General features: G+C 38.4%; 1 protein-coding gene across 3 annotated transcripts in view; it reads right to left on the reverse strand.

Annotated features, from left to right (window-relative positions):
- parn (poly(A)-specific ribonuclease (deadenylation nuclease)) overlaps positions 1-22,883 on the reverse strand; it is a 116,656-nt gene that overhangs the window by 62,437 nt on the left and 31,336 nt on the right. For all 3 annotated transcript variants that reach the window (XM_041206739.1, XM_041206738.1, XM_041206740.1), the window contains 7 exons: positions 19,025-19,081; positions 14,821-14,898; positions 14,195-14,238; positions 13,964-14,006; positions 11,955-12,030; positions 10,314-10,424; positions 8,062-8,131 (listed from right to left, as the gene is read on the reverse strand). In XM_041206739.1, coding sequence (XP_041062673.1) covers positions 8,062-8,131; positions 10,314-10,424; positions 11,955-12,030; positions 13,964-14,006; positions 14,195-14,238; positions 14,821-14,898; positions 19,025-19,081 — 479 coding nt within the window. The remainder of the gene's footprint in view (positions 1-8,061; positions 8,132-10,313; positions 10,425-11,954; positions 12,031-13,963; positions 14,007-14,194; positions 14,239-14,820; positions 14,899-19,024; positions 19,082-22,883) is intronic.

Below are 22,883 nucleotides of genomic sequence, written 5' to 3' on the forward strand. Positions count from 1 at the left end.
TTTCAGGGAGGTGAGGAGTAAGGAGGAGAAGCTGGAGAAGAAAAAAAACCCAGGTTAAATCAAAACCCGCCCTTTTATTGTAATTAAATGTTAAGGCTTCTTTTTCCTGGTCAATTTATTTGCAGGAATTAAAACAAATACCTTTCTCATTCTAGATGCTGGAAGAAAGAATTTATTCACAACATTTTCATTCTCCAGAGCATTGTTACTGTCTTTGAATGATAAAACCTTGGAAAAAGTGGCAAGAACTGGAATGATTAATTTGCATCACCAGGAGGTATCTAATTAGCATTGCCAGCATGTCTTCCCGCAATTCAGTAAATGCTGAACTGCCAAACGACCGCCCTGGCATACTGAGGAAGAAACTGTCTTAGCAAGGGCTATTCTGAGATACTCCACTACAAACTGTTAACACTTTGCTCAAAAATACAGCAAGCTTTGCCATGGTGAAAAATTATTTTTTTAAGCTCCCAAATGGAACACAGAAAAGCTCATTATACTTAATGCTTTGGCAAAGACAAGCCACATCAATTTTTACAGAAACTATTTAACTTGGTATTCTTTGACAATCTATCCCAAAATTACATGCAATGGGGTAAATCCTTATAAACATGCAAATTTCCATAGATGCTTTGATTAGTATTTCTACAAATCTACATAAAGAACAACCAAATGCAGCCTCCGTGCACAACAAAATGTTTTGTACCAAAATGTTGAGTGATTGAATTCAGTCTTTAAATGGTAAATTTGCCAAGTTTGACCTAATGCACTGAACACTGCAAAGTTAGTTTGAAAGATTTTATTGATTAAAAAAGTAAAATCATACAAATGAGAACACATTGGACATCAATAGAACACTACAGTATGAATTATAAAAAGTAAATACATACACTTCAAGAGAGATGGTGTTCCAAAGTGTGAAGAGAATTGGGATGGTCTTGCATTGTGCAAGGAGAAGGTTCCAAGGGATTTTGTGTCGTGCAAAGGATCTTGTGTGACCCGATGGTTTTGGGGAGTGAACTTGAGGTGCAGAAATATGGTTGTGTGTCCAGGAGAAGTCTAAAGCCTGGCAGAACTGAGGGGAACCCTCCTGAAGAGTAAGTGGCCCAAATTTCCCAAGGCCTGTTAGGGGCGGTCAGCCCCAACACAGTCTCTAGTTTAACAACCCTGGTCCTACTTTGGCTGCTGGGTTTTCGGTTTACCTACTGTCAGCATCAACTAGACATTAAACAGAGGTCCTGGCTGCCCTCTCAGGTATCTTCAAAGAGCAAGTGAGTTTTCCCAGTCTCCCGATTCTTCAAACAACACCACCAAATATTTAAATTTGTAATTTCTATCATTGCTGTTTGTGGCATCTTGCTGTGTGCAAATTATCGGCTGTACTTTCCTGCATTTCAACAGCAACTACAAAAATAATTCACTGGTTTGGTAGTGCCCTGAGGTCATGATTTGTATGCAAATGCACATTCCATCCTTCTTTCTAATGACACACGCAAAGTCCCAATGGGTCAAAAGCAGACAAGCTACGTTGGGCTTGCCAGAAATGGCAATAGCTGAACAGCATTAGGCTGTGGCATTTGGGGCTCAGGGAGACAGCAGTTGCAGATCTGAGAGATCTAGTCTGGAAGATCACCTTAAGAGTAAGCTAAATGACAGGGATCAATGGTTTTAAAAAAAAAGTTTAACAAATGTTGAATTAAGTTTTACAGACAGGAGTGACAGACGTTGCAGGAAAGCATTCTCTCCATTTACAGAAGCATGTGCCCCACACAAATGAAGAATTTGGTGAAATCAACAAGTTAGTATATATTTAACATAAAATATAGGTTATGATCAGCCATAAGTTTTTGAGTTGGCAGTTTACAAAACAGTCCTTTAACATAATGTTTACACCACACTGAAGTCTCCAGTGTGTGTGTTCAAATGTGATAACACTACACTCATTATCTGCACTTCACAAATGCTGTAAACAAGCATTTCAACTACGCAGGTCAGGTTGAAAGGAGATAGTCTCAAATAGTTAGGTAAAATTGATGTTTACTTACCAAAGCGCACACAAAACATTTCTGGATGATTTGACAGACAAAAGTCACTGGAGGCATAAAACATGGAAGGGGTCCCAATTGGTAAATGCACCAATCTATAGAGATTGAGACACCCAGGCCAACAGATGTGAGATTTAATCTGTGGTCTGGGCGACAATTATTCCCAGTGCCCCTGAAAACTTGGGGATATAAAATAAAGAATAAAAGCTTTTTTCATTCCTTCGGGGGAGGTGAATGTCACTGGCAAGACCAGCAACTGTTGCCCATCCCTAATTGTCCTTGGGAAGGCAAATGTGAGTTGCTTTCTTGAACCACTGCAACCCATGTGTTGTAGGTACACCCAGTGCTGTTATGGACTGAGTTCCAGGATTTTGACCCAGCAACAGTAAAGAAACGGCGATATATTTCCAAGCCAGGATAGTTTGCAACTTGGGAGGGGAACTTGCAGGTGGTACTTTTTCAATCCATCTGCTGCCCTTGTCCTTCTAACTGGTAGAGGTTCAGAGTTTGGAAAGTGCTGTTGAAGGAGGTTTGGTGAGTTGCTGCAATGCATTTTGTAGATGGCAAGAACTTTTAAAAACTCGGCACACATTTGAAGTTACTATCAGGTCAGCCATGCTCTTATTAAAAGGTGGAGCAGGCTCGCGGGAACAAATGGCCTACTCCTGCTCCTTGTTCTTATGCTCATAAAATACATACACACGTGTGATTGTGTATGGCTGCAAAGCTCCCACCTATGGTTTAAACAGACTGCTTAACCTGTATTTAGATATCAGAGAACCATTGATACTGCATTCAAATATGTCAGAGCATTCAGCCAAGGATACAAAAATAAGGAGAACCCCCACAGTGGGTAGAGTATGAAAGAAACTATCACCGTGCACTTATTACAAAGGCACTACTTTTAACCCTCGATCAGAATCCTGCATGCATATCCTAATTAAACTTCTGTGCCGATAATGGAGGCAAATCGCGGAGAGCGGTCTCTAGCCTTATGAAAACACTGCTGATAGCACTGGTGGGAACAAAATACCCCTATCAAACACAAATAAAAGATCTGGTGGAGATTCAAGGAAACAAGGATGAAGTGGGACAATATTTTATCTTTATGCAGACATCCTTTTCATTCTGCAGTTTTCTTTGAAGAGTTAGGACACATGCAAGAATAATACGAATAGAAATCTAGTACCATCGGGTGATGATGCCAATGCTGGACCCGTACAGTTTACACTGCTGTTTACTAAATTCCCTCTTTCTCCCCCTCTGTGTCAATTTCTTAGAGCCATTCAGTAGTAGGCAAATGTTGGCAGAGAAAAAAAAATACACAATTTAAACATTCACCAGTAACTGGTCATGATTGTTAAGAGTCAACAATGTGATCAACTCTTAACTGCCCTCTGAAGTCCAAGGGCAATTAGGGACAGGCAACAAATGCTGGCCTTGCCAGCAATGTTCACATCTCATGAAAGAACAAAAACACAAGTTTGGTTGCAGATTATCTGAAAGAGTTTCAGTCGCATCATCCGAAATACATGTCCAGTGTGATTTAGAAAAAAAGGGCTACATCTATATTTCTTAAACATTTGAAAATGTTAAGTTTTTAACTAAGGTGAATGAAAGTGAAAATGGCCCAAGATCAGGATTGTCACTCCCCTCAGGCAGAAGCAACTGGGTGTAAAGCAAAGCAATAACTGCACTAAATTCACTGCACCCAATTACAGATATACAGATAATGGCAATGGAAATAAAAGACCTACTCACTTGCTCTGACAACTATATTAGACTACATGGTGTGCGCCAAAGTATGTCATTGCCACAGCAACCTTTCAAAGTTGGCTGACATTAGCTGCATTTCTAAAATCAAATCTCATCAATGGTGGCTTTGAATACAGCCAATCCTTTCAAAATATCTTCGGAACCTAAAAACATGTTATTTATATTGATTATGGTTTAATGTATACATGTCATGAACTGCTGCCTAAATTACTTTTTAGAAGGATATATGCATCACCAGGAAATGCTAGTTGAGCATTAGTGAATGAGCACAAGGGAGTAAATGTCACACATATGCATGAACAGTATTCTGAAGTAAGCAATCCAACTGACATATTATTACAACATACATATAAAATATATAGAGTGTATAAATGTTTATATGACTCATCCATAAATACAAGCAAACTTTCTTGCTTTTTAAAAAAACTGCTTGCTCTCCTATCTCTGGCCCCTCACTGCATCACTGTACCACTCAGCTGTCCTCCTCTTTTGCTCTCATCATGCACTCAGGGGAATTCCTTTAGAGGCAATGAATTCAATAATTTCAAATAACTCCAACTCCACACAGATGTCCATATTGCAAAAGCACCAGCAGACTGAATCACATTTATTAGGTCATCCACGACATATGCATACCAATTCCATGACCAACTTTGAAGAAACTCTTCCCCTTCAAAATATTTATGCTTCGACACAGTAAAGCCTCCTAATTATGACATTCACTGATGCTACTTAGCTCAAGAGCTGCAGTTCCATCTTCCTCCAGAAGAACAATCTCAAATAGTTCAGCAGGTGGCTGGAGAACTCGTATTTCCCTGGATCCATGCCACCGTCTGTTGTTTGTGTTTCAAAGAGATTTTTTGCACTTTTGAAGTGTAGTCACTTAGAATGTAGTAAGTGCAGCAACCTATTTGCACACAGCAAACTCCCACAAACAGCAACACTGTAATGACTGGATAATCCATTTTTGTCATGTTGATAGAGGGATAAATATTGGTTAGGACACAAGGGATAAATCTCCGGCTCTTCCTCCAAATTGTGCCATGGGTTCACTTACATCCAACCTAGAGGGCAGGTTGGGCCTCGGTGCCTCCACCTGTACAGCACTCCCTCAGTCCTGCAGCAGCAAGTTCTGGAGTGAACCCACAAGCTTCTGACGGAGACGAGTGTGCTGCCAAATGTGCCACAGCTGACAAATCTGCCAAGGGGGGGGCTCAAACGTGACTGAAAGACCAACAGACTTCCTGCAAATCAGCAAAAGTAACCCATCATTCATTGCAGATTCAGAAGTATCAATATGAGCAACATCCAGGATCAAAATCCACCAAGCAGTAGATTACCATTGCCACCTCACCCTTGCACATTTTCACCTCCTGGCACCATGCTGGCACAGGAGCCAACCCTCCAAATGACCACTGAATCAAGAGAAGTGCAATGCTCATGAGTAACTGAGTGGTTATTTTCCCTCTTGTTCAACTTTTTATCGACTCAACTTTCAACACACTCCCCCGTTCCCCATATCCTCTTTGATGCACGTAAATACCAAATACTAATTCCACAGAAATAACCTTTCCGACAATAAAATCATTAACAAATCTAGTACTACTGTGAGATTTTCATGGAATAGAAAGCCATGGTTTAACCCAACAAAATTCCTCTTGCTCTTGTTGACTACTCACTCTCAATCTTATGAAAGATTTTTGTCATACACCCTCGATTTAAATTTACACTTCAATGACAATTCAAGAGAGACAAGTTTGAATGCTGATTGAAGAAAACAGCTCACCTTCAACAACCAATACAAATGACTTGTTGGGTAGAATCACTAACTGGAAAACCCCACCCTATTAAGTTCATTTTAGGCTACAGATTCACCACACCCAATTAATCCACAAATAGGTACTGAAATCAGAAACTACTTGTAGGTCATTCAATGCTTGTAGGCGAATATTAAAAGTGGCACGTAACCATGTAATGAAGGGGAGAAAAAAGGAGAAATAAAGTGTGGATGAAAAGCACAAAAATGCGTAACAAAAAAAATTACTGGGTGAAAGATCATATATCTCAAGCCATAGTTTCAATCCAACTCATAAGTCCAACCACCCTCCTTCATCTGGTTGTACTACATTTCTGTTGTATGTAATGAAACAAAAACAGAACATATCTAGAGCAAGTCTTGAATTCCATCCCTCAATGGAGGTCAGGCGACAAACTATTCAATTACATCCGAAACATCAAATTTTTTTTTTTGAATTGATTTAAACTTAAAAGAACACAACTTCTTGCTCAGCTTTCAAAAATGTACACTTAGGATTGGTAACTAGAAAGTATAATCACCACCGTTCAGGATCTGCAGAATATGAAATTAATAGGATAATGGTACAGATCCAGACAATATCTACATTGAAATTTGTTCAACATTATTTTTGCTGCAAACATTAAAAAAAACTTGCATTTATATAGCGCATTTCATGACCACGATGGGGGGGGGTTCAAAGTCAATGAAGTTCTTTTCAAGTGTAGTCACTTTTATGATGCAGAAAACATGGCAGCCAATTTGCACACAGCAAATGCCCACAAATGGCAATATGGTAAGTGACCTGTAATCAGTTTTAGCTATGTTAATTGTGGGATAAATATTGGCCAGGGAACTGGGGTAATTCCCTTGTTGTTTTTCAAAATAGAGCCGTAATATCTTTAACATTCACCAGAGAGGGTAAATCAGGCCTTAGTTCTTTTTGTTGCTTCTGAAAGACAGCACCACCGACAGTGCAACACTCTCTCAGTACCGCACTGGAGAGTCAGCCAAAATTTTTTGTGCTCAAGCCCCGAACTGGGACTTGAACCCACAACATTTTGATCCAAGGCAAGAGTTCTACTCTCTAAGCCATGACCGCATATACTGCCATAACCCTCAAGAGTTAAATCTGGAAAGACTGTCCCGGACTACAAAAAAGAGAAACACAGCAAAGGTCAACTCTTCTGTTACTAAAAGCTTTGTACAATGTTTGAGAATTGTTGAGTGCAGTATCTCAAATACCAATGATCGATATCACATCGCTAGCAGAGACCAATAGATTTCCATTGGCCGTTCACACCCAAGAGAGAAAATTCAGCATTGGAACATAGGAGGCTACTATCCCTTCATTCAATAAGATCGGCTGATCTAGTTGTGGTCTCAGCTCTGCTTTCCTTTCTGCCCCATAATTCTTCACGCCCTTGCCTAACAAAAATCTGTAACTCTGCCTTGAATAAATTCAAAAATCCAACCTCCACTATTTTCGGGGAAGAGAATTCCATACACCATCAACTCTTTGGGAGAAAAAGTTTCTCTTCATCTTTGTCTTAGTTTAAAAATAAGAGATCTCCCTTTTTTTAAAATATGTCTCTTAGTTTCAGTCTCTCCCACAAGACAAAGTATCCTCTGAGCATCCACTCTATCAATTTCCCTCAGGATCTTATGTTTCAATAAGATCACCTTTCTTCACACGACTACCCCTTCATCCCAGGAATGAGTCCAGCAGACCTTCTCTGAACTGCTTCTAAAGCAATTACATCTTTTCTTTATAAAATAAGACGACCAAAAGTGCACACAGCACTACAGATGTGGTCTCAACAAGGCCCTATACAGCTGTACCAAAATTTTCCTACTTTTATATTCCATTTCTCTTGCAATAAACATCAATATACCATTTGTCTTCCCAATCACTTGCTGTACCTACATGCTAACTTTGAGAGATTCAGGTACCAGAACACTCGATCCCTCTGTGCCACAGAGTTCTGCAATCTTTCTCCATTTAAATAGTATATTGCTTTGCTATTCTTCCTGTCAAAGTGAACAAATTCACCTTTGCCCACGTTATACTCTACCTAAAATTACAAAAAAGTAATGTGGCCATCTTGCTTCTCTACTCTTCAGCACAATCTCTAGCTCTGTTCTCATGCACACCTATACCCTCATTTGCCCCAATAATGTATTAGCAGCAGTTCTGCTCAAAGCCTATCCAAAATGAGCTTCCCCCTACTCCCAAGCAGCTTCTGAATGCATACCACTACCTGTTCCCATCATAGTTCCAACTGCAACCCAGCAGGAACCATACAATAGAATATCTTTTAGTATCCTGAAAGAAAACAGCAATTATGTCCCATTACTGTCCCAGCGAAATTGCTGTTTTGGCTACAGCTGCCATTAATAAAACAAAAATGCAGAAACAAGCATAGTGATAATAAGGACACTTACTTGTTAATAAAAGGTTCAACCAGTTTAGATTTGGCAGGAACAAAAACTTTAGGGGGACTGAGGAATGAACCTAATTAAAAAGAAAAAGAAAATCTGCTTTAAAATACAACCACCAGATTGTAATATATTGTTCCACTTTAAACATCTTAAAAGTACAAGTTACCAGGACTAGAATTGCCAAAGTAAATAAATGGGCTACTCTGACTCAGAGGCAGCTTTCATGACTAATAAACATTCATTTCCTCCATGTAGTGACTGCTCCAGTGAAACCATTCAAAATAAAATTGAAAAACTGACAATAATAAATCCCATTAATGAGTAAAGACTTATAACATGAAGCATCTCTTTCCTAAATTCACTTCCTATTTTAAGTTTTCTGAAAAAAAGTTCAATTAACGACTGTCAAGTGTTCTAATCCTCTTCCTGCATTAAAGTCCTATGAACTGTATCATAACTTAATACTTAGTCTTTTCACATATACATTGCCTCTCCTCCTCACCATTATTTTTTATTACACCATAAATTTACCATATTGACAGGTTTTACACCATCTTAGAACCACAGAGTATTGTAATGACGTGGCAGATGATGTGTGCCAGGTGGACCAAATCCACGAGGGAAACTTGGTCACACTATCACAACGGTTTTGCAATTTGTATTTATTATGAGATGTGTGCACTGAATGCTGAAGTAATCAGTCAACCAAGGCTGAGAGATTTTAAAAAATTAAAATATTCAACAAAAGATTTCAAGCACATACATAAGACTAAAAATTATTACTAATAATAACAACTCCCCAAGATTCCTAATTAACCCGACTCCCAGTTAGATCCCCTTTAAGGCAACGGTCCAAAAATAGATTTTAGATTTTAAATAAATCCACCAAATTAACACAATACCCTGGACAGTGGAATTCCAAATGGCTTTTCTCCAGCTTCAGTTTTGGTAGACAGCAGGCTTATGCACATCTACTGGAGCCTTCATTAAGGCTATTTCACACACTTCTTAGATCTCATCACCTTCTCCTCGCACGTAGCCCTTCATTCTCCTTTATATGCGGTTCTCTCTTTTTTAAGGTATAAATTCTATTATTTCATATGTCTTTGAAACTGTATCTCCCTCATAATATAAAAACTTTCATGGGTGCCAATTTTGCCAGTAACCTTTGGGAAAAATAAACACACTCCTTAGCCTAACTTATCTGGCGAGTTGTAAACAGACTAAAATCCCTCTGAAATCCAAATCTCCCTTCATCTAAGTAAAAATGCAAATTCCCATCACACCTTACATGCTAAGCCAGCATCCATATTGACTCATTTGTATGTCAAGCGCTTAGCTTCTTTTGATGAGTTAAAGCTTGCAGTCTAAATGACTCCGAATGTAATTAAAAATCACACAGACAGACCCAACTATACTTACCCCCATAAACCTACTTCACAATAAACCAGAAAAATATTCTGAAAATTATTATACTTTCATGACAGTATAATCATGATTAATCAGGAATATCCTAATTTAAAATAAAAAAAATCCCTTCTGGATGAAGCCAATCACAATAATAACATATTAGTATTTCAAATGGAATCCAAATGTATCATTACAATTAGTCAAGCAGATTAATTGCTGTACTGTGTAAAGCTTTTCTAGAAGACTCAAATTGGTCAGTTAGCCACACAAACTAGATTGTAGGCAAATGGAATTATACAACATTTAACACTCAGGACAACAGGATTTCATACCAATGATTTGTAATGGAGAAGTTTCAAATATCTGATTAAATTGGAGACATTTTCTATTAAATATTTCATTCAGCAGTTCAATGAAATATAATTATGTATACATAGTTAAGTAGTATCTACATTAACAGCGTAGATACAGTTAACAAGTATCTCAAACCGTAAACAGCCAATCTTCTTATTTGAATTGTAAATCAACTAGGCCTTACAGACACTAGCAAGTCACAGCATATCTATGTTCACAAAGTTTGGGAAATTCTCTGCCATGTAGACTAAATATACATTACTGAAAAACAATTGGGAAGAAAAATCTCTGTTCTTCCCTTCCCCTTGAACTGCAAGGGCAGTTGATTTTTTGAAAGTACCTCCACCTACCAGGCTAAGAATTTTTAAAAATCTATCAACAGGAGACAAATTCCAGGTTACAACAATTCTAGAATCCAAATCTGTAATAATCTTGGTGTTCAATAATCACTGATACTTCATCTAAAACGTAATCTCTTCCAACATCCATACCTAGATGATTTGCCATCGAGATGAAACACAAGCCGGTTATATATGCATCATAACCTGCTTCATGTAGTTGTTCTGAGGCAGTGTTATAGCTCGGAAATCCCTCAGCACTTTCTATAAAAGAGAGGTAAAACTTCAGATCCCAATACAAACTGGTAAACAAAAACAAAACACATTCTAAAAGAATCTGCAAATGAAGTATTAAACATTTCTTGTCCTATTCAGATAGAGAACATGTATTTCTATCAGATTCTGTTTTAAATCAAAATGGTCCACATAAACTGTTGCAGTTTTCTAAGAGAATTTATTACAAAACAAAATCTGTTCAATCTTCAAGGTCAATTACATTTAACATTGTGATATTGAAGTTTGGAAGCTTCATATGGATACATGTGAAAGCTATACTGCTAGTAACCTAGACATCCACATACATATTAACAGCCACATAATGTTTGAATAATGAAGATAAGCCTTTAACTTTTCATGCCTACACTACAGTCAGTATAGGTTAGCATATGGAAATTGAGAATTTCAACATTAAAAACTTATAGAACAGAAGTAATACTTACAGCATAGTTAAAAAGGGATATGGTAAGCTGAGGAAGGCTTGAACATAAGTATACATGGCGGGCATAGCTATTCAATTGATGTCTGTACAGCAATGCAAGCTACTGAAAGTGGAATGTTTACCCTAAGAGAAGGAAGTGAGACACTCCCAAGCAAAAGTGATGTGCATGGGTCCTAATCACTCATGAGATGATTTTGTATTCAGCTTATCCTCAAATACTTGATTCACAAACTACAGTTCCAATATAAAATTCAAATATCAATTTTACTTTGGTCCGTGAAAGGATAAATCAATATCTCCCACATCCATTATTGGAATTTATTGGAGCTTGCTTTCAATCATCTCCGAAAACTCTGTCCATTGTCTTGGAAATCCTGCTGGCTGGGACTGAAGTTATAAATATGATGCTATAGCTCCAATCATTATTTGATGAAGGATTTACAACTTCTCATGTGACTGATTCAAAATTTCAACTTCCAGGACAATAACCCAAAACATTTCAAGATTAGAAGTATGGATTCCAACAGCCTTACTCCTATCATCAGTAATAAATGGCACACACTACTTTTTTCTTCCCAGGTTACTTCCAGAGCCAATATATTTCAAATGTTAAATGAGCCACTGTCCCATAAGAAATACAACTCAGAGGTTTATTTGTGAACTCTATACAGGAAAATGTAGCCCTCATGCCTATCCCTGCTGGTTGCTGAACAACAAAAATAATCCAACAGTTAGCACTTCCTACAAATTGGTATTAAATGTTTTAAGTTCATTAAGTTTCAAATCTTTAGTAAATTGATTTCAGAAAAGATGAGTTTCCTGTCAGAAGGTATCCACTCATGGAAAAAAATGGTAAGAGGATTGAAGTACAAGATAACCACAAAAAAAATTGGAAGATCCCATGCTCCATTTCTCTCCCTCGCTACGCACAGACAGCAACATATCAGGGAGATCTTTTATCAAAAAATAGACTAAGTTCCAATCTATTAAGTTTCAACATGAAAAGAATACTTTTGATGATTCATGATTAAACAAACAACTTTATGAAGACCACACACACTGAGTGTTCCTCTTACCAACTTTGGGAGGTCTGAAAGGTGCATCTTTTAATCGCTTTTCCAGCTCTGCAAGAGGTGTGTTCATTATCAGTTCCTACAAGGAAAAAAAAGAGTATCTCAAATTTCAAATTGAAACCAACGACCATATACTTTCACCTCTAACAGTGCTTCAGTATTAGGAAGCTCTGTGCATGTTTGGTTCACAGTACGTTTTACCACACAGTAAATTCCTGATCTCCAGGTGGCATTTCCCTACAAGGAGCGGAAAAATGGGGAACGTGCAAGACTTAGATTAACCCATGTTGCTCACACACCACCTGGTGGCCAACTCCATGACACAAAGAAGAAAAATCACATACAACAATCTGATCAAGGAATAGTGGTGCAAGACCTAGAAAGAGGGATGTGAATAGCTTTAAAGAAATAAAACTGGGCACAGCATCCCCCCCCCTAATTTTGTTCAACAAATTTAACAGAGTGGTGAAGCCATATTGTGTAGTAGGTAGTATGTTCAATCTTCAGCTCCAAGTTAACAGATCTCCAAAGAATCAACAGGGATTCACCCTTACCACACAAGTCAAGATTTCTATGAATGATCAAGCTTAAGTTCATGCTCAAAATTGTTCCAAAACTTAACACTCAAGAATAATAGCTAGTCCAATAAAGTAATGAAGAGCAATCAGCACTCATGAGTCCTAGTTAGTTGAAGCTAACCAGCTCATACGGAGAAGATCCTTCCAAACGGAATATCCACTTAAGGGCAAGGATAAACAGGTTGAGGGCATTCATTATTTGAACAAGTATAAAAAGACACTTATTAACACTGTGGTACTGGGTAGGGCAAGGAGCTATACACTTGTAATGTTTCATTTTGTGAATGAATCTAAACTGAGTAAAGATTGACATCTGGTGTCCTCCTTCACCAAATGACTGTTAGAAGTTTAATAACCACCTCCTAAAACCTCGAGGAAATTACTTCACTGAGTAACTGTAGAAAGCCTAATAACATGGTTAGGCTTCCATAAAGTTTTGACAGGTGTTTCAGGTGAAACGTTACTCTTAAGCTTAAAGCAATGGGTATTTAATGTGAAAGCTGCTAACATATTGGCTGGAGGCTATGCTAAGTGGGATATTCCGTGGATCAGTGTTGAAACCTCTAATGTTTCTATTTACGTTAAGATTTGCATCAACAAAACTGTATTCAAAAGCTCAATGCAATCTGGCCAAATTCTCAAATAATACCAAATTTCACCTCCCTAAAGTGGGATAGTTATACTGCTTACTTCAAGTGTCAACCGAGATTAGGAGAAATAAAAGATGTCATTTTTCCTGATGTCAAAACCTCATCTAGTGACTAAACTGCGAAACAAAGTAGTAAAAAAATTGAGTTTACTATAAGTACTCAGAACAAAAAATATGCGCAAGCAGGCATTTTACCATCCTGTGTGCATGAACCACATAAGCATAGAAGACTGAAGTATCACTTTGTTTTCAGAAAGAAATTCTCTTGGTAAGGTTGTGAAGAGATGTTCATTAGAACTCAACTGCTTTTGATCTAAAATTGTTGATATTTAAGGAAACAATTCATACGGTTTTTTTCCATTTTGCAAACTACTTTTGTGCCAAAGATCAAAATTAGCTTTTTCCTGTGCCAAACTCCAGCAGGTTTTATTTTTTTTAAATACCATGTGTAATTTTCTTAATTTGCAGCATAACTTGATTTAGATAATCTCTGCATACAATCACAGCTAGAGAAATCAGTTAGAACAAGATGTGGTGGTGAGTTTTATTGCATTGACATACTTGTGTTTAATTCTCTTCTACATGATCCTGAAAATGTGGTCTAACTGCATGTCTGACCTGGCATGTTTCCAAGATGGTGCAAGCACAAGAGTAATTTAATAACAAACCACGTGGCTTTACATTAGTACTAGGATGACTAATGCCAACAAATATGGTCTCAGTGGGACAGCACCTTCACAGTTTAAAGAATGGTAAGTATGCTCAGTAAAACACAACCAATTTACCTTAAAAGGATGTGTGCTTGCCATGAGTTTTGTATCTAGAAGCCTTCATGAAAAAAGAAACGGCATATAATTACATCAGAATGTGAAGAATCAAAGTAGGAATCTCCATACAGTCAACAGTCACAATTATTATTTTATTCTCAGAACTACCAATTAGTTTTCCAAATTTGGTTATTCCCTCTCTTCTCCTTAAAGTTGTGAATGAAATGCAAGTATCAAAATAAAACTTACCTGGTAAAAACACTTGTTGTTACTTCTTTAAATTCATTTAGCTCCTATTTAAAAAAAATAATAGTTGGACATAAAATTCAAGCTTTATTCATAGACACTCCCAGAAGTTCTTAAAAAAAAAGTTATTTAAATCTTTATGCTAAGGCACATGATGCGCTGGATTATCCATAAACTTCCACACAGTTAGCTTTTGCTCTCTGCTACTTTGCTGTGAGTAGGTGCCTCTATCCAGAGGTCAAGCCTTTCTTCACTGGGGCAGCAGAGGAAAAGGGTACTGAGAAATTAGGACAAGCGTTAACACCACTACATTCTTGGGAAACACTTTCTCTCTCCACTCCCCTCAACAGCCAGCTCAAGGGGCATTGATGATCTTCCTGGAAAGAGCAAGCTGCCTGCTCCCAGATGTCCAAGAAAAAAGGATTTGAGCCTTCGAATTTCTTTCACCTCTCTCTTCTGTTCCTTTCCACAAAACATATTATTGCAGTAGACACAATAAATTGAAATATTGTTCTGGAAATCATCTTCAGAGCTTCAGAGAATAGCACTCAAGCTTTGCAAACACTCATAATCAATCCCTACAGTGAAGCATTATAAAACTGAGTTCAACTTAAGTGATAAATACATACATCAGGTAATGAGCAGAAAAACTGATGAATTGTATGCATGACATCAAGCAGCATGTTGTGTCCCACAACCAGTTTACCCTGGAAAAAAAAGGCATTATTTCTTTTAGAAAGAACAATTTATGGGCTGTTATACACAAATTACACAGCACATGATAACAGTCCATTCAACAACATCACTTATCTGCCAGGCCTCCCCATAACATGTCAAGATTCTGCTGGAGATCGATGGTAGGAGTGGGGGTCAGGGGGTGGGGAATTGAACTTCTTGACTTTTCTAAAGATGTTACCTTGTAGTTTAAAGGGGAACTTTGGCAATGTACACTAAAAAAAAAAGGGTGCTTTGTCCAACATAATTCCTCAGCATTTGCCACACTCAAATTTTAATAAAAATGCAGAGTGTAGACACAGCGAGCACATTCAGTCCAACTCTCTTCAACCTTCTGCAATTCATGAGCCTCTCCTACATTCAACAGTGTACTCACTCTCTAAAATTAATAAATACAACAATTCATGTGGTTAGGGAGAAATCCTGCAAATAGAACAAGAGAGAACACGTTAACTAACTCAATAATTATCAGTAATTTCCACTGGTATAAAAAATCCCAGTAATTGATCTTTTAAGATATTGAAATCTAAAATGTCAGATTTTTTTGGGGGGAGAAAAATGTTCTTCTGTCCTGTGCCGGGGATGGTGACTAATAATGGACTATGGCTTGTTGGCACGTGTCACCATTTGGTGCTTCATTATCCTTTGTAGGAGAGTAGACAGGGAATACGGGCAGGACATTCACCTGGTGAGGTTATTATAATAAAGAACAAATTACTGACACCAGAGCACTCATTAATACAAGCACCCTTATAGAGCGTTTTCGTTGAATCAGAAGGAATCCTAGAAAATTGCCTCTCAATTATAACACCTCCAATGCCACCCCAGCTCAAATGGGCTGAAGAGATAATTGCAGATGAGGGTTGAACCTAGAATATTCCTAGTCTGTATGACTCCATACTACATGCAACCAATGCTGCTGCATTGCCACACATTTTGAAAAATTGTACTCAATTCAACTCAATTAAGTCAATAAATAAAGAGAATAAAAATCTGACCAACAGCTAAAGAATGTGTCATGAAACTACCATATTTTTCATAATATTGTGGGGTTTGGAAAGTAGGGTTATGTTTTTGCACGTGTGGATGGTTCTGTCTATGTGGCTGATATAATTGAATTAGAATCTGATAGACTGCAAGATTGAAGTTATCAGAAGAGTTAGGTGCACAAAGGGTATTTGAAATGCTACTGAGTGAACTAGGGTAAAGTCAGTTGATAGGATGTGAATGAAATTTGCATTTTAGGATAAATGGAGAAGTGTTTGATTTTCAAAGAAGCAAGATAAAGATTTACAACTGACAGGATAAATAGGGCAAGTTATTATGTTTACTTTTCCCAAAAGGAAAAGGTCATATTGACATCAAGAAAGATTTTTATATTATGAGAAAAGTAAATTCCAAAGACATATGGGAACAATGGGATTTACAAATTAAAGAGAGAAAAATATTATTTAAAGAAGGGTGGAAGGTTGTATCAGAGTTAGACATGTAAGATCTAAAAGATACACCATATGAAACAAACCTGGGAAACAACCTCTAGCCACTTTGCACAAATCCAGTTCCAGTAACCAAAGTGTGTTAAAAGCCTTTGAAATTCCACTGTCAAGTGGATGCCTGTGGTAACCTTGCTGGATTGCCTATCTATATCTAAAATTTATTTTGGACTGTTGCCTTAAAAGGTGGTGCGTAGTTGGGACACAAGTTAATTAGGAATTTTGGGATTTGTTATAATACCAAGTAACAGTGTAACTGTAATCTTGTGTATGTATTATAATTCTCTTTTTGCTAATAAATGTTTTAATTTAATTTTTAAAATCTCTAGAGATGTCGGTGGACTCATTACTTCTGAATTCAATGCACAAACCTTCTCATTATAAACACAAATTGTAAAACCATTGTGATAGCGTGGCCTGGATTTGGTCAGCCTGGCAAATGCCATCTGCCATATCAACAAATACCAGTTGAAAATGCTCATTATCCCTCAAGCTCATTTGTTTTTCCACTTTGGCTGAGAAGATTTTGAGGGAGGTTCACATTTTTCAAAAAAAAAAAAATTTACTATCTGCTAACATTCAAATTGTTTTGACCCAGTACTTTCAAAATCAGAGAAAATAAAAAAGACAAACTCAAAGATTGTTATATTGCATTGATAAAATGGCACTCTGAGTCAATACAACCAAGGAGCAGTCTTACTAAGTGGTAAAGGAAGACCCAAACAAGATATCTCTTAAAATAGCTTGCACTCCCGGTCGTGTGGATCAGAGGGTGCCACATTTTAGGAAGGAGGCGCTGCAGAGGAGTTTTACCAGGGACAAGGGACTTCGGTTATTTAGAGGGACTGGCAAAGCTGGGATTGTTTTCCTTACAGCAGAGAAGTTAAGGGGCAAACCCACTGAAAAATTCAAAGTTCTGTGGGGGTTTGATAAACTATGGAGAAACTCTAACCTCTGACAACAAATATAGTAACCAGAAGGTGTAGATTTAAAATAATTGGCAAAAGCACTGCAGGAGAAATGGAGAAATTTCATACAGAGGATTAGGATGATATGGTCTACACTGCCTGAGGAGTAGCAGAATTAAGCCCCATAGGAACTTTCAAAAAACAATTGAACATATGCTCGAAGAGATCTAATTTGCATCATATGGGAAGCTAGGAGCTCAACTGGATTGCTCCTTTGAAGAGCCAGCACAGATAAGATGGGCTGAAAGGCCTCCTTCTGTACAATAAGATTCTGTGATTCTGAGTGTCTTTTGTATTAAAGGCTCTCAGTCACAATCGGAGGGCAAGATGGTGGGACAAAGATGGTAGGGAAGCAGTTCTTGTGCTCTCAAGGTAGGAGAGGACAGGAAAGAGAGAGTATGGGAATGAACAGAAGTCAGGCAGAGTGGATAAGATGCCCAAGACTAAAGGACTAACATCACACTGGGGAGGTGTAGGCCAAAGGATTGAGAAAGCTGGATGAAAAGATGTCAAAAGTTTGTAACAATCTGATTGACGTGTACCAACCACAGGATCTGTTCGGTAACATTAGAGACTCACTATAATTTACACAGACAAGATTACACAGTACACAGATAGAAGTTGATATTGCACAACAGCTGGCAGCTCAAAAGACCAACACACAACTACCATTGTGGGAGATCTCACTGCCAGCAGTTGGACAGGATTTGGATCGAGGCCACTGATGCTAAACTAAATCCAATGCTGCAGTACAGCTAATCTCAGTCTACCTCCTGCACCAAACTTCTGCTGGAAAAGAACATGAACCATGAGTGCTTTGAATCAGAAATATGCCCATTTGAGATGATTCTTAACAGAGGCTAGGCTTCTACATTAAACACAATCTCCACAGTTCAGTGAGCCTCTTGCTCTCAACAGCTGATTCATCAACATAAAGGTTATGCAGTAGAGGCAAAATCCCAGTTATCCTCTAATAATCCAATATTTATTATACCAGAGAAACCAAAAATATTAACTTGCATGTTATATTTCTTTCAGAGGTGCTTGTATTTAAAAAGGTACTGTTTTAACATTTATTTGTTCCATAACAGTCCATGTTCAAACTATGCTTCCAACTTGGCAGGAAATGCTGCAATGCCACATACATGCATATACTTTAAACACAAACTCCCTACAATCCTACAATATTTTCCATTTGCTGTGGCACCATCATCTTTATGAATAGCAAGATAGCACAGGAGAGTGTCTTTATTTGAACATATACATAGTAAGCCTTTCTTTGTCAATTTTACTCAAAACTGGAGACCTTGATAGAAGTATTTCCATAATATGCTAGAACTGAAAACCATGGCTTTGTATGGGGAAAAAAGTACTGCTCACAGGGTAATACACTCAAACATATAGCACTGGACATAGAATGTCAGCTTTTTTACTTGAGTTATGAAAGAGGAGAATGGAATGATGACTACAGCAATCCCTGATCACAGGACAAATTAAAATTTATGGAACACCAAAAAGTTGTTGCAGTATTAAAATTTCTTTTTTAATAAAATAGCATTTAAATAGGGGAAGTTTCAAATGGGTTGTAAAAATATCCTGGAGGTCAACTTTCATTTGTATTTGGAAAAAGGACTCACCGATTTTGAAATGGCGTATATTACTTTGGAAAAGCCCACAGCATCATTCATTTCTTCCTGAAAATAAGAAAGCTGGTTACTGTAAAGCTGACGCCTAGTTTTAAAAATGTCTGCACCATTACAGTCTACATAGCTACTTAGTTTCAACCCTAAATTGTTGTTAATTGCTCTGAAGCACTCATCCCTCAGTTGTCAGATGCTATTGAGATTTTTTTAAAACTGCAAACCAGACATGATAAAATAAACTAACTGAAATACTGAGGGATAGAAATAAAGACTTAAGATTCATGAATCGGTTACCTCCTTTAAAATTTAAAACACACTTAACACATCATGAACCAATGAGGGCAAATGGACACATTATATGAACAGAAACATACACATTTAAAAGAAAATCATTGTTGAATTTTCTATAATGGCTTTTTTCACTGAGTTTTCTGCTCTTGAGGCTTGTCTCCTTTTTGGTATTAGTTCAAGTGGCACTAATTGCTGGGGGCATGGTACTTGAAGGCAGATTTCTTTGGAAAAATATAATTTATTCATAAAACATTGGAAAGAACGTTACAAAACATTTCTAAATGGCCATCACAAAAAGTGCAATCATATTCAATTTTTATACATGGATCACGAGCTGCTTCAATACAATCAATGAATATTACAGTCATTTCAATATGGTCATTATAGACAGTGCAATGGGATTGGAGTTATTGACATACATCATGTTGCACTCTGAGGTGCTTCAATACAATTTAATATATTTAGTGTTCACTACATACATTTATTGTGAGTCATACAGCCCGAGGTGTCTATACAATTCCCGGCCCCTTGGTGCACTATGGCAGAAAGGTCTTAGAGAGCCATCTTTCCCCATTGCGGCTTTGAGGCGGCTGCCCCAAGCTTTAGTGTGTCTGTCAGCACGTAGACCTGGGACTTAGAATGTGCCAGTCTGCAACACTCAGTTGGGGACAACTCTTTGCACTGGAAGACCAACAAGCTTCAGGAAACCAAAGAGTGTCTTTCACTGAGTTGATGATCCTCCAGCTGCAGTTGATGTTTGCCTCAGTGTGCGTCCCTGGGAACAGCCCGTAGAGCACAGAGTCCTGTGTCACAGCACTGCTTGGGACGAACTTCGACAAAAACCACTGCATCTCTCTCCAGACCTTCTTTGCAAAGGCACATTCCACAAGGAGGCAGTATTAATCCTGTAAATTTAGGCAGCTACTGCTGGAAGGCTACTTGACCTCTGAGTCATCACAGCTGAGCCCAATTTGGTGCACTTTAGCAAAAGTTGGTGACTGGCAATCAAGAATAGGAAATAGGGATAATTTTTCTTCCCCTAATCCAGCAGTACAGATACTAGTCCCAGCATCCTTGTTGTCATCACATTGGAGATTTGCTAATTCAGCACATACTAGGGGATGAATGTAGGATTTTCTGGGAATTACTCTACTGAGCCTTTGTAAAGCCTTGTGATTAATTTACATCATGCAAAATAGATTGAAAGTTACTCCCAACCTTCAATCATGACAGTCATTCTTTGATGGGGCAGTAGATAAAAGTGTAATTGATCCTTCGAAGTCTTAGTAGAACCACACAACTTTCCCTTTTCACACACTGTACAAGATATTTGTGAGCAGCAATGTAGCCATGGGATGCTTAAATAAACTACATGAAACATTTTATATCTTCTTTAATTCTGGAGATGAAGCAAAAGATAGGTAATGAGCTAGTTTAATAATTAAAAAGCAGAAAAATTACCCACAAATAAATAAGCAGATAAATAATTTTGAAAAGAATCGGTGACTGCAGATAACTCAGCAGACTGGAGAATGCGACACCCAATGGAAAGAATACTTCTGATCCTATGTGTACAAGCACACAGAATGGCAATGGCTTGCTAAGAACAGTAGTAGGTCATTCACGTTGAGTCAGTTTATTTATAGCTGACCTGTACCACAGCTTAAATTTTCCCACTTTAAGGCCATAGGACCATAAGACATAAAAGCAGAAATTAGGCCATTCGGCCCATCGAGTCTGCTCCGCCATTCAATCATGACTGATAAGTTTCTCAACCCCATTCAACCGCCTTCTCCCCGTAACCTTTGATTCCTTTACCAATCAAGAACCTATCTATCTGAGTCTTAAATACATTCAATGACCTGGCTTCCACAGCCTTCTGTGACAATGAATTCCATAGATTCACCACTCTCTGGCTAAAGAAGTTTCTCCTCATCTCTGTTCTAAGAGGTCTTCCCTTTACTCTGGGGCTGTGCGCTCGGGTCCTAATCTCTCCTACTAATGGAAACATCTTCCCAATGTCCACTCTATCCAGGCCTTTCAGTATTCTGTTAGTTTCAATCAGATCCCCCCCTCATCCTTCTAAACTCCATCGAGTATAGGCCCAGAGTCCTCAAACGTTCCTCATATGTTAAGCCTTTCATTCCTGGGATCGTTCTCGTGAACTTCCTCTGGACCCTCTCCAGGGCCAGAACATCCTTCCTGAGATACGGGGCCCAAAATTGCTCACAATATTCTGAATGTGGTCTGACCAGAGCCTTATAAAGCCTCAGCAGCACATCCCTGCTTTTATATTCTAGTCCTCTCGAAATAAATGCCAACATTGCATTTGCCTTCCTAACTACCAACTCAACCTGCAAGTTAACCTTAAGAGAATCCTGCACTAGGACTCCCAAGTCCCTTTGCACTCCAGATTTCTGAATTCTCTCCCCATTTAGAAAATAGTCTATGCCTCTATTCTTCCTACCAAAGTGCATGACCTCACACTTCCCCACGTTGTATTCCATCTACCACTACTTTGCCCATTTTCCTAGCATGTCCAAATCCTTCTGCAGCCTCCCCGCTCCTCAATACTACCTGTCCCTCCACCTATCTTTGTATCATCTGCAAACTTAACCAGGATGCCCTCAGTTCCTTCATCTAGATCATTGATGTATAAAGCGAAAAGTTGTGGTCCCAACACTGTCTCTTGCTGAACTCCACTAGTCACTGGCTGCCATCCTGAGAAGGATCCCCTTATCCCCACTCTCTGCCTCCTGCCAGACAGCCAATCATCTATCCATGCTAGTACCTTGCCTCTAACACCATGGACTCTTATCTTACTGAGCAGCCTCCTGTGCGGCACCTTGTCCAAGTAAATAACATCCATTGGCTCTCCTTTGTCTAACCTACTCGTTACCTCCTCAAAGAATTCTAACAGATTTGTCAGGCATGACCTCCCCTTGATGAAACCATGCTGACTTTGCCCGATTTTACAATGCACTTCCAAGTATTCTGAAATCTCATCCTTAATAATGGACTCTAAAATCTTACTAACGACCAAGGTCAGGCTATTTGGCCTGTAATTTCCCGTCTTTTGTCTCACTCCCTTCTTAAACAGGGGGGTTACATTAGTGATTTTCCAGTCCTCTGGGACCCTCCCTGACTCCAGTGATTCCTGAAAGATCACCACTAACGCCTCCACTATCTCTTCAGCTATCTCCTTCAGAACTCTGGGGTGTAATCCATCTGGTCCAGGTGATTTATCCACCTTCAGACCTTTCAGTTTTCCTAGCATCTTCTCCTTGGTAATGGCCACCATACTCACCTCTGCCCCCTGACTCTCTTGAACTTTGGGGATGTTACTCCTGTCTTCCACCGTGAAGACTGACGCAAAGTACCTATTCAGTTCCTCCGCCATTTCTTTGTTCCCCACTACTACTTTTCCAGTGTCATTTTCCAGCGGCCCAATGTCCACTTTTGCCTCTCTCTTACCCTTTACATATCTAAAAAAAAACTCTTGCAATCTTCTTAATCTTCTTTTATATTTCTGGCTAGTTTACCCTTATATTTAATCTTCTCC

The sequence above is a fragment of the Carcharodon carcharias genome, chromosome 15 (genome assembly GCF_017639515.1).
Source record: "Carcharodon carcharias isolate sCarCar2 chromosome 15, sCarCar2.pri, whole genome shotgun sequence".
NCBI classification, from domain to species: domain Eukaryota; kingdom Metazoa; phylum Chordata; class Chondrichthyes; order Lamniformes; family Lamnidae; genus Carcharodon; species Carcharodon carcharias.